This window comes from Engystomops pustulosus, unplaced genomic scaffold (genome assembly GCF_040894005.1).
Source record: "Engystomops pustulosus unplaced genomic scaffold, aEngPut4.maternal MAT_SCAFFOLD_128, whole genome shotgun sequence".
In the NCBI taxonomy this organism is placed as follows: Eukaryota; Metazoa; Chordata; class Amphibia; order Anura; family Leptodactylidae; genus Engystomops; species Engystomops pustulosus.
In genome coordinates, this window is record NW_027285009.1 from 89,860 (window position 1) to 106,997 (window position 17,138).

Below are 17,138 nucleotides of genomic sequence, written 5' to 3' on the forward strand. Positions count from 1 at the left end.
GGGTAGTATATACATATGACTACACAGAGCTCTGGTACAGTATAGAGGAGCATACAGGTATATATGGGGTAGTATATACATGTACATAGGACTACACAGAGCTCCGGTACAGTATAGAGGAGGATACAGGTATATATGGGGTAGTATATACATGCACATAGCACTACACAGAGCTCCAGTACAGTATAGAGGAGGATACAGGTATATATGGAGTAGTATATACATGTACATAGGACTACACAGAGCTCCGGTACAGTATAGAGGAGGATACAGGTATATATGGGGTAGTATATACATGCACATAGCACTACACAGAGCACCAGTACAGTATAGAGGAGGATACAGGTATGTATGGGGTAGTATATACATGCACATAGCACTACACAGAGCTCCAGTACAGTATAGAGGAGCATACAGGTATATATGGAGTAGTATATGCATGTACATAGGACTACACAGAGCTCCGGTACAGTATAGAGGAGGATACAGGTATATATGGAGTAGTATATACATGTACATAGGACTACACAGAGCTCCGGGACAGTATAGAGGAAGATACAGGTATATATGGGGTAGTATATACATGCACATAGCACTACACAGAGCACCAGTACAGTATAGAGGAGGATACAGGTATATATGGGGTAGTATATACATATGACTACACAGAGCTCCGGGACAGTATAGAGGAGGATATAGGTATATATGGGGTAGTATATACATGTACATAGGACTACACAGAGCTCCGGGACAGTATAGAGGAGGATACAGGTATATATGGGGTAGTATATACATGCACATAGCACTACACAGAGCTCCGGTACAGTATAGAGGAGGATACAGATATATATGGGGTAGTGTATACATGTACTTGGACTACACAGAGCTTCGGTACAGTATAGAGGAGGATACAGGTATATATGGGATAGTATATACATGTACATAGGACTACACAGAGCTCCGGGACAGTATAGAGGAGGATACAGGTATATATGGGGTAGTATATACATGCACATAGCACTACACCGAGCTCTGGTACAGTATAGAGGAGGATACAGGTATATATGGGGTAGTATATACATAGGACTACACAGAGCTCTGGTACAGTATAGAGGAGGATACAGGTATATATGGGGTAGTATATACATGCACATAGCACTACACAGAGCTCTGGTACAGTATAGAGGAGGATACAGGTATATATGGGGTAGTATATACATATGACTACACAGAGCTCCGGTACAGTATAGAGGAGGATACAGGTATATATGGGGTAGTATATACATGTACATAGGACTACACAGAGCTCTGGTACAGTATAGAGGAGGATACAGGTATATATGGGGTAGTATATACATGCACATAGCACTACACAGAGCTCTGGTACAGTATAGAGGAGGATACAGGTATATATGGGGTAGTATATACATGCACATAGCACTACACAGAGCTCCGGTACAGTATAGAGGAGGATACAGGTATATATGGGGTAGTATATACATATGACTACACAGAGCTCCGGTACAGTATAGAGGAGGATACAGGTATATATGGGGTAGTATATACATGTACATAGGACTACACAGAGCTCTGGTACAGTATAGAGGAGGATACAGGTATATATGGGGTAGTATATACATGCACATAGCACTACACAGAGCTCTGGTACAGTATAGAGGAGGATACAGGTATATATGGGGTAGTATATACATGTACATAGGACTACACAGAGCTCCGGTACAGTATAGAGGAGGATACAGGTATATATGGGGTAGTATATACATGTACATAGGACTACACAGAGCTCTGGTACAGTATAGAGGAGCATACAGGTATATATGGGGTAGTATATACATAGGACTACACAGAGCTCCAGTACAGTATAGAGGAGCATACAGGTATATATGGGGTAGTATATACATAGGACTACACAGAGCTCCAGTACAGTATAGAGGAGCATACAGGTATATATGGGGTAGTATATACATAGGACTACACAGAGCTCCAGTACAGTATAGAGGAGGATACAGGTATATATGGGGTAGTATATACATATTACTACACAGAGCTCTGGTACAGTATAGAGGAGCATACAGGTATATATGGGGTAGTATATACATGTACATAGGACTACACAGAGCTCCGGTACAGTATAGAGGAGGATACAGGTATATATGGGGTAGTATATACATGCACATAGCACTACACAGAGCTCCAGTACAGTATAGAGGAGGATACAGGTATATATGGAGTAGTATATACATGTACATAGGACTACACAGAGCTCCGGTACAGTATAGAGGAGGATACAGGTATATATGGGGTAGTATATACATGCACATAGCACTACACAGAGCTCCGGTACAGTATAGAGGAGGATACAGGTATATATGGGGTAGTATATACATGCACATAGCACTACACAGAGCTCCGGTACAGTATAGAGGAGGATACAGGTATATATGGGGTAGTATATACATGTACATAGGACTACACAGAGCTCTGGTACAGTATAGAGGAGCATACAGGTATATATGGGGTAGTATATACATGTACATAGGACTACACAGAGCTCTGGTACAGTATAGAGGAGCATACAGGTATATATGGGGTAGTATATACATATGACTACACAGAGCTCTGGTACAGTATAGAGGAGCATACAGGTATATATGGGGTAGTATATACATGTACATAGGACTACACAGAGCTCCGGTACAGTATAGAGGAGGATACAGGTATATATGGGGTAGTATATACATGCACATAGCACTACACCGAGCTCTGGTACAGTATAGAGGAGGATACAGGTATATATGGGGTAGTATATACATAGGACTACACAGAGCTCTGGTACAGTATAGAGGAGGATACAGGTATATATGGGGTAGTATATACATGCACATAGCACTACACAGAGCTCCGGTACAGTATAGAGGAGCATACAGGTATATATGGGGTAGTATATACATATGACTACACAGAGCTCCGGTACAGTATAGAGGAGCATACAGGTATATATGGGGTAGTATATACATAGGACTACACAGAGCTCCAGTACAGTATAGAGGAGCATACAGGTATATATGGGGTAGTATATACATATTACTACACAGAGCTCTGGTACAGTATAGAGGAGCATACAGGTATATATGGGGTAGTATATACATATGACTACACAGAGCTCTGGTACAGTATAGAGGAGCATACAGGTATATATGGGGTAGTATATACATGTACATAGGACTACACAGAGCTCCGGTACAGTATAGAGGAGGATACAGGTATATATGGGGTAGTATATACATGCACATAGCACTACACAGAGCTCCAGTACAGTATAGAGGAGGATACAGGTATATATGGAGTAGTATATACATGTACATAGGACTACACAGAGCTCCGGTACAGTATAGAGGAGGATACAGGTATATATGGGGCAGTATATTCATGTACATAGGACTACACAGAGCTCCAGTACAGTATAGAGAAGCATACAGGTATATATGGGGTAGTATATACATAGGACTACACAGAGCTCTGGTACAGTATAGAGGAGGATACAGGTATATATGGGGTAGTATATACATGCACATAGCACTACACAGAGCTCCGGTACAGTATAGAGGAGGATACAGGTATATATGGGGTAGTATATACATGCACATAGCACTACACAGAGCACCAGTACAGTATAGAGGAGGATACAGGTATGTATGGGGTAGTATATACATGTACATAGGACTACACAGAGCTCCGGTACAGTATAGAGGAGGATACAGGTATATATGGAGTAGTATATACATGTACATAGGACTACACAGAGCTCCGGGACAGTATAGAGGAAGATACAGGTATATATGGGGTAGTATATACATGCACATAGCACTACACAGAGCTCCGGGACAGTATAGAGGAGGATATAGGTATATATGGGGTAGTATATACATGTACATAGGACTACACAGAGCTCCGGGACAGTATAGAGGAGGATACAGGTATATATGGGGTAGTATATACATGCACATAGCACTACACCGAGCTCTGGTACAGTATAGAGGAGGATACAGATATATATGGGGTAGTGTATACATGTACTTGGACTACACAGAGCTTCGGTACAGTATAGAGGAGGATACAGGTATATATGGGATAGTATATACATGTACATAGGACTACACAGAGCTCCGGGACAGTATAGAGGAGGATACAGGTATATATGGGGTAGTATATACATGCACATAGCACTACACCGAGCTCTGGTACAGTATAGAGGAGGATACAGGTATATATGGGGTAGTATATACATAGGACTACACAGAGCTCTGGTACAGTATAGAGGAGGATACAGGTATATATGGGGTAGTATATACATGCACATAGCACTACACAGAGCTCTGGTACAGTATAGAGGAGGATACAGGTATATATGGGGTAGTATATACATATGACTACACAGAGCTCCGGTACAGTATAGAGGAGGATACAGGTATATATGGGGTAGTATATACATGTACATAGGACTACACAGAGCTCTGGTACAGTATAGAGGAGGATACAGGTATGTATGGGGTAGTATATACATAGGACTACACAGAGCTCTGGTACAGTATAGAGGAGGATACAGGTATATATGGGGTAGTATATACATGCACATAGCACTACACAGAGCTCTGGTACAGTATAGAGGAGGATACAGGTATATATGGGGTAGTATATACATAGGACTACACAGAGCTCTGGTACAGTATAGAGGAGGATACAGGTATATATGGGGTAGTATATACATGCACATAGCACTACACAGAGCTCTGGTACAGTATAGAGGAGGATACAGGTATATATGGGGTAGTATATACATATGACTACACAGAGCTCCGGTACAGTATAGAGGAGGATACAGGTATATATGGGGTAGTATATACATGCACATAGCACTACACAGAGCTCTGGTACAGTATAGAGGAGGATACAGGTATATATGGGGTAGTATATACATGTACATAGCACTACACAGAGCTTCGGTACAGTATAGAGGAGGATACAGGTATATATGGGGTAGTATATACATGTACATAGGACTACACAGAGCTCTGGTACAGTATAGAGGAGGATACAGGTATGTATGGGGTAGTATATACATGTACATAGGACTACACAGAGCTCTGGTACAGTATAGAGGAGGATACAGGTATATATGGGGTAGTATATACATGTACATAGGACTACACAGAGCTCCGGGACAGTATAGAGGAGGATACAGGTATATATGGGGTAGTATATACATGCACATAGCACTACACCGAGCTCTGGTACAGTATAGAGGAGGATACAGGTATATATGGGGTAGTATATACATAGGACTACACAGAGCTCCGGTACAGTATAGAGGAGGATACAGGTATATATGGGGTAGTATATACATGTACATAGGACTACACCGAGCTCTGGTACAGTATAGAGGAGGATACAGGTATGTATGGGGTAGTATATACATGCACATAGCACTACACAGAGCACCAGTACAGTATAGAGGAGGATACAGGTATGTATGGGGTAGTATATACATGCACATAGCACTACACAGAGCTCTGGGCCTTCAGCACCTCGGCCAGCGGCCTGCCTTGTGGCTGCACATGTTGTGTCCTCTATCTGGGCTCCTTCATGTGAGGGGCTTCTTCTCTGTATGTACAGTATGCCCCCCCCTATAGGTGCTGAGGCTGTAGGGTGTCCTGTGGTGTAGCGCCCCCTCTTGTCATCACTATCTGCCTCCCTCTCCATATACATACATCCATACATGTCACAGGCGGGGGTCACTGGGGTCTTACCTTAGTGGTGACAATACACAGACAATCCATGGTCCCCTCCGCTGCTTAACCACATCCAAAATCACTGCAGGAGCACCCCTCCCTCCCCCCACACCAGGCCTCCTGTCCGTCCGTCCGTCTGGTGTGGGAGGATAGAGAGAGGGGCAGGGAAAACAGGGTGAGGACGGGGAAAGACAGAGGGACAGAGAGAGGAGAGACAGAGGGTCTGCGAGAGAGGAAGAAAGCAGCCTGCAGCCTTCTGCGGGAAAGAGGGAGGAGGGCAGAGGGAGGAGAGACAGCTGAACAGAGACAGAGCCAAGGGGGTGGAGAGAGAGACCCACGCGAGGCTGCTCTTACTCACCAAGACACTGTGACTAAGAGACAGAGAGGAGACAGAACCAGAGAGGAGAGAGAAGAGACAGAACCAGAGGGGACAGAGAAGAGACAGAACCAGAGAGGAGAGAGAAGAGACAGAACCAGAGAGGAGAGAGTAGACACAGAACCAGAGGGGAGAGAGAAGAGACAGAACCAGAGACAGAACCAGAGAGGAGAGAGAAGAGACAGAACCAGAGAGACAGAGAGGAGAGAGAAGAGACAGAACCAGAGGAGACAGAGAAGAGACAGAACCAGAGGGGACAGAGAAGAGACAGAACCAGAGAGGACAGAGAAGAGATAGAACCAGAGAACCAGAGGGGACAGAGAAGAGACAGAACCAGAGGGGACAGAGAAGAGAGAGAAGAAACAGAACCAGAGAGACAGAAAAGAGACAGAACCAGAGAAACAGAGAGGAGAGAGAAGAGACAGAACCAGAGAGAAAGAGAGGAGAGAAAAGAGACAGAACCAGAGGAGACAGAGAAGAGAGAGAACCAGAGAAACAGAGAGGACAGAGAAGAGACAGAGCCAGAGGGCACAGAGAAGAGAGAGAACCAGAGGGGACAGAGAAGAGAGAGAACCAGAGGGGACAGAGAAGAGAGAGAACCAGAGGGGACAGAGAAGAGAGAGAACCAGAGGGGACAGAGAAGAGACAGAACCAGAGTGGACAGAGATGAGACAGAACCAGAGGGGACAGAGAAGAGACAGAACCAGAGAGGAGAGAAAAGAGACAGAACCAGAGAGGAGAGAGAAGAGACAGAACCAGAGAGGAGAGAGAAGAGACAGAACCAGAGAGGAGAGAGAAGAGACAGAACCAGAGAGGAGAGAGAAGAGACAGAACCAGAGCGGAGAGAGAAGAGACAGAACCAGAGCGGAGAGAGAAGAGACAGAACCAGAGCGGAGAGAGAAGAGACAGAACCAGAGCGGAGAGAGAAGAGACAGAACCAGAGAGGAGAGAGAAGAGACAGAACCAGAGAGGAGAGAGAAGAGACAGAACCAGAGCGGAAAGAGAAGAGACAGAACCATAGCGGAGAGAGAAGAGACAGAACCATAGCGGAGAGAGAAGAGACAGAACCAGAGAGGAGAGAAAAGAGACAGAACCAGAGCGGAGAGAAAAGAGACAGAACCAGAGCGGAGAGAGAAGAGACAGAACCAGAGCGGAGAGAGAAGAGACAGAACCAGAGGGGACAGAGAAAAGACAGAACCAGAGGGGACAGAGAAGAGACAGAACCAGAGGGGACAGAGAAGAGACATACCGCATACCGAGAAGAGACAGAACCAGAGAAAAGAGAGAGAAGAGACAGAACCAGAGAGGAGAGAGAGAAGAGACAGTACCAGAGAGGAGAGAGAGTGGACAGGGAAGAGACAGAACCAGAGAAACAGAGTGGACAGAGAAGAGACAGAACCAGAGGGGGCAGAGAAGAGACAGAACCAGAGAGGAGAGAGAGAAGAGACAGAACCAGAGAGGAGAGAGAGAAGAGACAGAACCAGAGAGGAGAGAGAGAAGAGATAGAACCAGAGAGGAGAGAGAGAAGAGACAGAACCAGAGAGGAGAGAGAGAAGAGACAGAACCAGAGAGGAGAGAGAGAAGAGACAGAACCAGAGAGGAGAGAGAGAAGAGACAGAACCAGAGAGGAGAGAGAGAAGAGACAGAACCAGAGAGGAGAGAGAGAAGAGACAGAACCAGAGGGGACAGAGAAGAGACAGAACCAGAGGGGACAGAGAAGAGACAGAACCAGAGGGGACAGAGAAGAGAGAGAACCAGAGTGGACAGGGAAGAGACAGAACCAGAGTGGACAGGGAAGAGACAGAACCAGAGAAACAGAGTGGACAGAGAAGAGACAGAACCAGAGGGGACAGAGAAGAGACAGAACCAGAGGGGACAGAGAAGAGACAGAACCAGAGGGGACAGAGGAGAGAGAAGAGACAGGACCAGAGGGGGGACAGAGGAGAGAGAAGAGACAGAACCAGACAGGGCAGAGAGGACAGAGATGAGACAGAACCAGACGGGACAGAGAGGACAGAGATGAGACAGAACCAGAAGGGAAAGAGAAGAGACAGAACCAGAAGGGAAAGAGAAGAGACAGAACCAGAAGGGAAAGAGAAGAGACAGAACCAGAGGGGACAGAGAAGAGACAGAACCAGAGGGGACAGAGAAGAGACAGAACCAGAGGGGACAGGGAAGAGACAGAACCAGAGGGGACAGAGGAGAGAGAAGAAACAGGACCAGAGGGGACACAGAGGAGAGAGAAGAGACAGAAGCAGAGGGGACACAGAGGAGAGAGAAGAGACAGAACCAGACGGGACATAGAGGAGAGAGAAGAGACAGAACCAGACGGGACAGAGAGGACAGAGATGAGACAGAACCAGAAGGGAAAGAGAAGAGACAGAACCAGACGGGACAGAGGGGGCAGAGAAGAAACAGAACCAGAGGGGACAGAGAAGAGGCAGAACCAGAGAAAAAGATGAGAGAGAAGAGACAGAACTAGAGGGGACAGAAAAGAAACATAACCAGAGGGGAAAGAGAGGAGACAGAACCAGAGGGGACAGAGAAGAGACAGAACCAGAGGGGACAGAGAAGAGACAGAACCAGAGGGGACAGAGAAGAGACAGAACCAGAGGGGACAGAGAAGAGACAGAACCAGAGGGGACAGAGAAGAGACAGAACCAGAGGGGACAGAGAAGAGACAGAACCAGAGGGGACAGAGAAGAGACAGAACCAGAGGGGACAGAGAAGAGACAGAACCGGAGCGGACAGAGGGGAGAGAGGAGAGAGAAGAAACAGAACCACAGGAGACATAGAAGAGACATAACCAGAGGGGAAGGAGAGTAGATAGAAGAGACAGAACCAGATGGGACAGAGAAGAGACAGAACCAGAGGGTTATACGTGGAGCGTATAATCTCATACACATTTGTGAAGGTGATGAATGGAAGACCACCTTCAATACTCGTGATGGTCTTCATGCCATTTAGACTCTGTAATGACCCAGCAGTGTTCTAGGAGTTTTTCAATGACATTTTCAGAGACTTGCTTTATACCTGTGTCGTGGTCCATCTAGACAATGATCTGGTGTTCTTCACGGACCTTGAGTCGCATCCGGCCCATGTACGGCAAGTTCCCAGTTACCCAAGGGCCAATGGCTTATATGCAAAGCTCGAGAAGTGCAAATTCCACCAAAAGAGTCTTCCTTTCCTCGGATACATCATCTCTGACAAGGAACAACAGATGGATGGGCTTCCCCAATTACTGCCGGCAATTCATACCGCATTTCTCCTCTCTTGTGTCTCCCACTGTGGCACGGACAAAAAAGAACGCCGATCCTGCTAGAGGTTGATGCTTCCTCGGTAGAAGCTAGAGCCGTTCTCACCCAGAAAGGGCCCAAGTGCCGAACCCTCACTTGTGGTTTCTTCTCCAAAATCTCAGCTGCAGAGAATAACTACTCCATAGGAGATCAGGAACTTCTGGCCATAAAGCTTGCCTTGCCTTAGAGGAGCTCGTCATTCGGTCTGTATCCATACAGACCACAAGAACCTCCTATATGTGTAGACTGCTCAGCATCTCAACCCAAGGCAGGCTCGCTGGTCTCTCTTCTTCTCTAGTTTACACTTCTTGAATCATTTTCTTCCAGCAGAGAACTCTGATTGCCCTCTCTCGTGCCTAAGACGTAGTTGGGGAAGAACCAGCTCTGCGACATATTCCTCCTTAACGACTTGTAGCTCCTGTGGATTTACGTCAGCTCCTCATCTTGCCAGCCTGTTCTACCTTCACATCTCCCGGCTTTACGGACTTCCTCAGCATATCGTTTCAGACCGAGAAGTGCAGTTGGTTTCCAAGTCCTAGCGTTCTTTGTGCAGCCAACTACAATTTAAGCTGGACTTCTACTGGGCTTATCATCTGCAGTCTAATGGGCAAATGGAGAGGGTCAACCAGACTTTGGGCTGCTACCTACGGGACTTTGTCTCCGCTCGACAAGACAATTGGTCTAACCTCTAATCTTGGGTGTGATTCTCATACAATTCTCTGGACTCTGATTCTGCCGGGGCCTCCCCCTTCTGTATTGTCTATGGACGACATCCACGCCCACCTCTCCCTCTGTCTGTCCCTTCTGATGTTCCTGCGGTGGAAGAATTGGTTCAAGATCTCAAATCCATCTGGAGCAAATGCGTCAATATCTACTTTGGGCTTCCACCCGCACTGAAACCAAGGCCGACAAGAAACCCAGGTCTCCTCCAGTCTTCTCCCCGGATGATAAAGTGTGGCTGTTTTCTAGGTACGTGCGGCTGAAGATTCCCAGATACAAGCTTGGTTCTTGTTTCTTTTTTCGTCCATTTGAGGTGCTAAAGCGGATTAACCCTATGGCATATAAGCTTCTTCTTCCAACCACCATGCGCATCCCGTACTCCTTCCATGTCTCTCTTCTGAAGCCAGTTATCCAGAACCTCTTCTCCCGGCAAGTGCCTTCTCCTGCTCCTCAGGCTGATTCCACCGATGTCTTTGAGGTAAAGGAGCTCCTGGATATGAAGACGGTTAGAGGGAAGAGGTTCTTCCTTATCGACTGGAAGGGGTTCGGGCCAGAAGAAAGCTCCTGGGAGCCCAAAGAAAACATCCGGTGTTCCCTGGAGATTTCTCCAGAGCAAGAAGAGGGGGAGGCCAAAGAGGAGGATAACTGTCACAGGTGCTCCTGCGACCCATGTCCTGATTGGATAGCTACGGCAGCCTGACTCACCTCACCGTGCTCCAGCAATATCTCCCGCGGTCCAGCTTCCTGCAAACCCCGCCAGATATTTGTGCTCTATGCCTCTGAGAAAGCTGTACCTTACTGCCTGCTTCTTTTCCGTTGTGACTTCCTGCTACCTTCCTGACTCTGATCCTTTGCCACCTGTCCTGACCTTCTGCTACATCCCCGACCCTGATCCTGTGCTGCCTGTCCATGACTCAGTCTCTGCCTTACGATTCTGCGCCTCGCCTTGGCCACCACCGTGAGCAAAGTCAAGCCTGGTGGTATCCTGACGCAGCAAGTTCAACCCACTTTTGAGCGGTATCTGTTGAAAACCGAGTGTCACTTAGACTCCCAGATGTCAGCTTCAGTGGGTCCACTACCCCTGAATCCTGACAGCGTACAGGACTCTGCTCTATGACTACAGAGATGAAGAAATGACACCAGGGGCAGGCTCATCTGTGGGTGGTAGACAGTGGACAGGACTCTGCTCTATGACTACAGAGATGAGGACCCGGCACAGGTTAATCTGTGGGAGGTAGACAGAAGACAGGACTACGACTGTTCTATGACTACAGGCATGAGAACATGGCACCAGGCACAGGTTCATCCATGGGAGGTAGATGGTGGCCAGGACTCTGCTCTATGGCTAAAGAGATGAGGGCAAGGCACAAGGGAAAAGCTCATCTGTGGAAGGTAGATAGTGGACAGGACTCTGCTCTAGGACTACCGAGATGAGGACACAGATGAACACAAATCAGTCATACATTTGCAACATGAGAAATGTAAAAGAAACTAGACACTCCAGGTCACATCCTTCTGATGTGCCAAACTGTCTCCTCCGCATTTCAGGAGGTTTCTGGGACATTAGCCGGAAGATTTAGTTTCCCCAGCCGGCCTGCAATATCATCATAGTATTATAGTATATAAGGCTGGAAAAGGACCCATCAAGTCCAACCTTTAAAGGAAACCTACCACTACGGAGCTCCCTATTAAGGTAGATCCAGTGGTAGGTGCATCTAATGTATGTAAGGATAGTTCTTTTTAGCCCCTATATTCTTTGATCCTCCTACCAGATAGCTTCAGCATGCAGCTATGAAACTGGAGTTCTGCGCATGCGCAGAACGCAGGCCGGCGGCTGCAGAATCTCGGCTCCGAAGCCTGAGCTACTGCGCATCCGCAGAACTCCAGTTTTCGCGGACTAGTGCTATTATGCTGCAAATATGTGCAAACCTGACATCTTCATGGAACAATAGCAGTACTAGGTTGTTTGGCAGGGACAAATGGTATTTTTCTCGTACCTCTTTCAGCCCCTGGGTCCATAGGGTTTGAGAGTGTGAGCACAACCAGATGCCGTGGTAAAGATCTATCATAGGGATATTGCATTTGGGGCACAATGTCATCTGCTGGGGAGCCGCCGGATGGAGGGGGGATGTTGAAACCAATAATTGTTCTATGAATAAATCTGAAGTGGATATCCCCCCATTTTTCCAAAACCATGGCTTCTCTGATCTTGCCCCAACCATCTTAAATCTGGGGGAAAGGTCTTCTGCTTCAAGGATCGACTCCCATTTTGAAAATAAGGCCTTATCTGGTTGTCCTGTTAGGCCATTACATAATTTGGGGTATAAGGAAGGTATGGAGTATACCGCCATTGGAGATACTCCAATACTTTCCCTAAATATTCTGCCACACTCACATGATCCAGAAAAAGGTCAAATTTGCGTCCTATAATTTGACCAATTAAGCCCGAGGTGAAAATCTGGGATCTACTCACTCTATCACTGAAGACTCTGTGCAAGGACACCAGCGGGTTATAGGTAAGCATCATCTCGTAATATTCCTGGATATCTGCACAAGGGAAAAACAAGGGCAAAGTCAAATTAAATATCAGCCCCCACCAACCTGCAACCCCCCACAACCAAGCATCGCTCTCCCAATATCACCTGCGACGCTTTGGCACCCAAATGTCTTACACTCAGAACCCAATGCTTGCTCATTCTTACCCAGCAAAGCTTGGAATAAGTTACTCTGGAAAATTCGGATAAGATTCTCAGCTTTGACTCTTAGAGTGTCGTCCAGGGCCAAGGTGTGCTCCATCAGGTTCAGCACAGTCTGGGTATCTGTAGCAGAGAGTGAGAGCATACCACCATTACACCCCTGATCTTGTACCCAGCGCGTCACCACCTATAACCACTCCATTCATAACAGCATGTGACCATGGATCAGCTCAAGTAATCAGCACTTGTTTCAGTCCTACGATATCCCTAATCTGGGGTTTACCTGTGGAAATTGATTGAATCTCCGCAGGATGACCCCCAACTTCCTATTTTCCAAAGTAACAGCAAATTCAGCAGAGGAGAGCCCAGGGGCCTTCACACCAGGAGCAGTGGAGAGCCCAGGGACCTTCACGCCAGGAGCAGAGGAGAGCCCAGGGACCTTCACGCCAGGAGCAGAGGAGAGCCCAGGGGCCTTCACGCCAGGAGCAGAGGAGAGCCCAGGGGCCTTCACACCAGGAGCAGTGGAGAGCCCAGGGACCTTCACGCCAGGAGCAGAGGAGAGCCCAGGGACCTTCACGCCAGGAGCAGTGGAGAGCCCAGGGGCCTTCACACCAGGAGCAGTGGAGAGCCCAGGGACCTTCACGCCAGGAGCAGAGGAGAGCCCAGGGACCTTCACGCCAGGAGCAGAGGAGAGCCCAGGGGCCTTCACGCCAGGAGCAGTGGAGAGCCCAGGAACCTTCACACCAGGAGCAGTGGAGAGCCCAGGGGCCATCACGCCAGGAGCAGAGGAGAGCCCAGGGGCCTTCACGCCAGGAGCAGAGGAGAGAACAGGGACCTTCACGCCAGGAGCAGTGGAGAGCCCAGGGGCCTTCACACCAGGAGCAGTGGAGAGCCCAGGGACCTTCACACCAGGAGCAGTGGAGAGCCCAGGGGCCTTCACACCAGGAGCAGTGGAGAGCCCAGGGACCTTCACACCAGGAGCAGTGGAGAGCCCAGGGACCTTCACGCCAGGAGCAGTGGAGAGCCCAGGGACCTTCACGCCAGGAACAGAGGAGAGCCCAGGGGCCTTCACGCCAGGAGCAGAGGAGAGCCCAGGGGCCTTCACGCCAGGAGCAGAGGAGAGCCCAGGGGCCTTCACGCCAGGAGCAGAGGAGAGCCCAGGGGCCTTCACACCAGGAGCAGAGGAGAGCCCAGGGTCCTTCACACCAGGAGCAGTGGAGAGCCCAGGGACCTTCACGCCAGGAGCAGTGGAGAGCCCAGGGACCTTCAAGTCAGGAGCAGTGGAGAGCCCAGGGACCTTCACGCCAGGAGCAGAGGAGAGCCCAGGGGCCTTCACGCCAGGAGCAGTGGAGAGCCCAGGGACCTTCACACCAGGAGCAGTGGAGAGCCCAGGGGCCATCACGCCAGGAGCAGAGGAAAGCCCAGGGGCCTTCACGCCAGGAGCAGAGGAGAGCCCAGGGGCCTTCACGCCAGGAGCAGTGGAGAGCCCAGGGGCCTTCACGCCAGGAGCAGTGGAGAGCCAAGGGACCTTCACGCCAGGAGCAGTTGAGAGCCCAGGGGCCTTCACACCAGGAGCAGTGGAGAGCCCAGGGACCTTCACACCAGGAGCAGTGGAGAGCCCAGGGACCTTCACACCAGGAGCAGTGGAGAGCCCAGGGGCCTTCACGCCAGGAGCAGAGGAGAGCCCAGGGGCCTTCACGTCAGGAGCAGAGGAGAGCCCAGGGGCCTTCACGCCAGGAGCAGAGGAGAGCCCAGGGGCCATCACGCCAGGAGCAGTGGAGAGCCCAGGGGCCTTCACGCCAGGAGCAGAGGAGAGCCCAGGGGCCTTCACGCCAGGAGCAGAGGAGAGCCCAGGGGCCTTCACGCCAGGAGCAGAGGAGAGCCCAGGGGCCTTCACGTCAGGAGCAGAGGAGAGCCCAGGGGCCTTCACGCCAGGAGCAGAGGAGAGCCCAGGGGCCATCACGCCAGGAGCAGTGGAGAGCCCAGGGGCCTTCACGCCAGGAGCAGAGGAGAGCCCAGGGACCTTCACGCCAGGAGCAGAGGAGAGCCCAGGGGCCTTCATGCCAGGAACAGAGGAGAGCCCAGGGGCCTTCACGCCAGGGGCAGAAGAGAGCCCAGGGGCCTATACACCAGGAGCAGTGGAGAGCCCAGGGACCTTCACACCAGGAGCAGAGGAGAGCCCAGGGGCCTTCACGCCAGGAGCAGTGGAGATCCCAGGGGCCTTCATGCCAGGAGCAGTGGAGAGCCCAGGGGCCTTCACGCCAGGATCAGTGGAGAGCCCAGGGGCCTTCACACCAGGAGCAGTGGAGAGCCCAGGGGCCTTCACGCCGTGAGCAGAGGAGAGCCCAGGGACCTTCACGCCAGGAGCAGTGGAGAGCCCAGGGACCTTCACGCCAGGAGCAGTGGAGAGCGCAGGGGCCTTCACGCCAGGAGCAGTGGAGAGCCCAGGGACCTTCACGCCAGGAGCAGAGGAGAGCCCAGGGACCTTCACGCCAGGAGCAGAGGAGAGCCCAGGGGCCTTCACGCCAGGAGCAGTGGAGAGCCCAGGGGCCTAAACACCAGGAGCAGTGGAGAGTCCAGGGGCCTTCACGCCAGGAGCAGTGGAGAGCCCAGGGGCCTTCACGCCAGGAGCAGTGGAGAGCCCAGGGGCCTAAACACCAGGAGCAGTGGAGAGCCCAGGGGCCTTCACGCCAGGAGCAGTGGAGAGCCCAGGGACCTTCACTCCAGGAGCAGTGGAGATCCCAGGGGCCTTCACGCCAGGAGCAGTGGAGAGCCCAGGGGCCTTCACGCCAGGAGCAGAGGAGAGCCCAGGGGCCTATACACCAGGAGCAGTGGAGAGCCCAGGGACCTTCACACCAGGAGCAGAGGAGAGCCCAGGGGCCTTCACACCCGGAGCAGAGGAGAGCCCAGGGGCCTTCACGCCAGGAGCAGTGGAGAGCCCAGGGGCCTACACGCCAGGAGCAGAGGAGAGCCCAGGGGCCTTCACGCCAGGAGCAGTGGAGAGCCCAGGGACCTTCACGCCAGGAGCAGTGGAGAGCCCAGGGACCTTCACGCCAGGAGCAGAGGAGAGCCCAGGGACCTTCACGCCAGGAGCAGAGGAGAGCCCAGGGGCCTTCACGCCAGGAGCAGTGGAGAGCCCAGGGGCCTAAACACCAGGAGCAGTGGAGAGTCCAGGGGCCTTCACGCCAGGAGCAGTGGAGAGCCCAGGGGCCTTCACGCCAGGAGCAGTGGAGAGCCCAGGGGCCTAAACACCAGGAGCAGTGGAGAGCCCAGGGGCCTTCACGCCAGGAGCAGTGGAGAGCCCAGGGACCTTCACTCCAGGAGCAGTGGAGATCCCAGGGGCCTTCACGCCAGGAGCAGTGGAGAGCCCAGGGGCCTTCACGCCAGGAGCAGAGGAGAGCCCAGGGGCCTATACACCAGGAGCAGTGGAGAGCCCAGGGACCTTCACACCAGGAGCAGAGGAGAGCCCAGGGGCCTTCACACCCGGAGCAGAGGAGAGCCCAGGGGCCTTCACGCCAGGAGCAGTGGAGAGCCCAGGGGCCTACACGCCAGGAGCAGAGGAGAGCCCAGGGGCCTTCACGCCAGGAGCAGTGGAGAGCCCAGGGACCTTCACGCTAGGAGAAGTGGAGAGCCCAGGGACCTTCACGTCAGGAGCAGTGGAGAGCCCAGGGACCTTCACGCCAGGAGCAGTGGAGAGCCCAGGGGCCTTCAAGTCAGGAGCAGAGGAGAGCCCAGGGACCTTCACGCCAGGAGCAGAGGAGAGCCCAGGGACCTTCACGCCAGGAGCAGAGGAGAGCCCAGGGGCCTTCACACCAGGAGCAGTGGAGAGCCCAGGGGCCTTCACGCCAGGAGCAGTGGAGAGTCCAGGGGCCTTCACGCCAGGAGCAGAGGAGAGCCCAGGGGCCTTCACGCCAGGATCAGTGGAGAGCCCAGGGGCCTATACACCAGGAGCAGTGGAGAGTCCAGGGGCCTTCACGCCAGGAGCAGAGGAGAGCCCAGGGGCCTATACACCAGGAGCAGTGGAGAGCCCAGGGACCTTCACGCTAGGAGAAGTGGAGAGCCCAGGGACCTTCACGTCAGGAGCAGTGGAGAGCCCAGGGACCTTCACGCCAGGAGCAGTGGAGAGCCCAGGGGCCTTCAAGTCAGGAGCAGAGGAGAGCCCAGGGACCTTCACGCCAGGAGCAGAGGAGAGCCCAGGGACCTTCACGCCAGGAGCAGAGGAGAGCCCAGGGGCCTTCAC

General features: G+C 51.1%; 1 protein-coding gene across 1 annotated transcript in view; it reads right to left on the reverse strand.

Moving 5' to 3' along the window:
• The window catches only part of LOC140108414 (disks large homolog 1-like), a 107,940-nt gene that overhangs the window by 71,140 nt on the left and 19,662 nt on the right, over positions 1–17,138 (reverse strand). Inside the window, exons 2-3 of the mRNA XM_072131723.1 lie at positions 12,905–13,021; positions 12,676–12,749 (exon numbers count right to left, since the gene is read on the reverse strand). Coding sequence (XP_071987824.1) covers positions 12,676–12,749; positions 12,905–13,021 — 191 coding nt within the window. The remainder of the gene's footprint in view (positions 1–12,675; positions 12,750–12,904; positions 13,022–17,138) is intronic.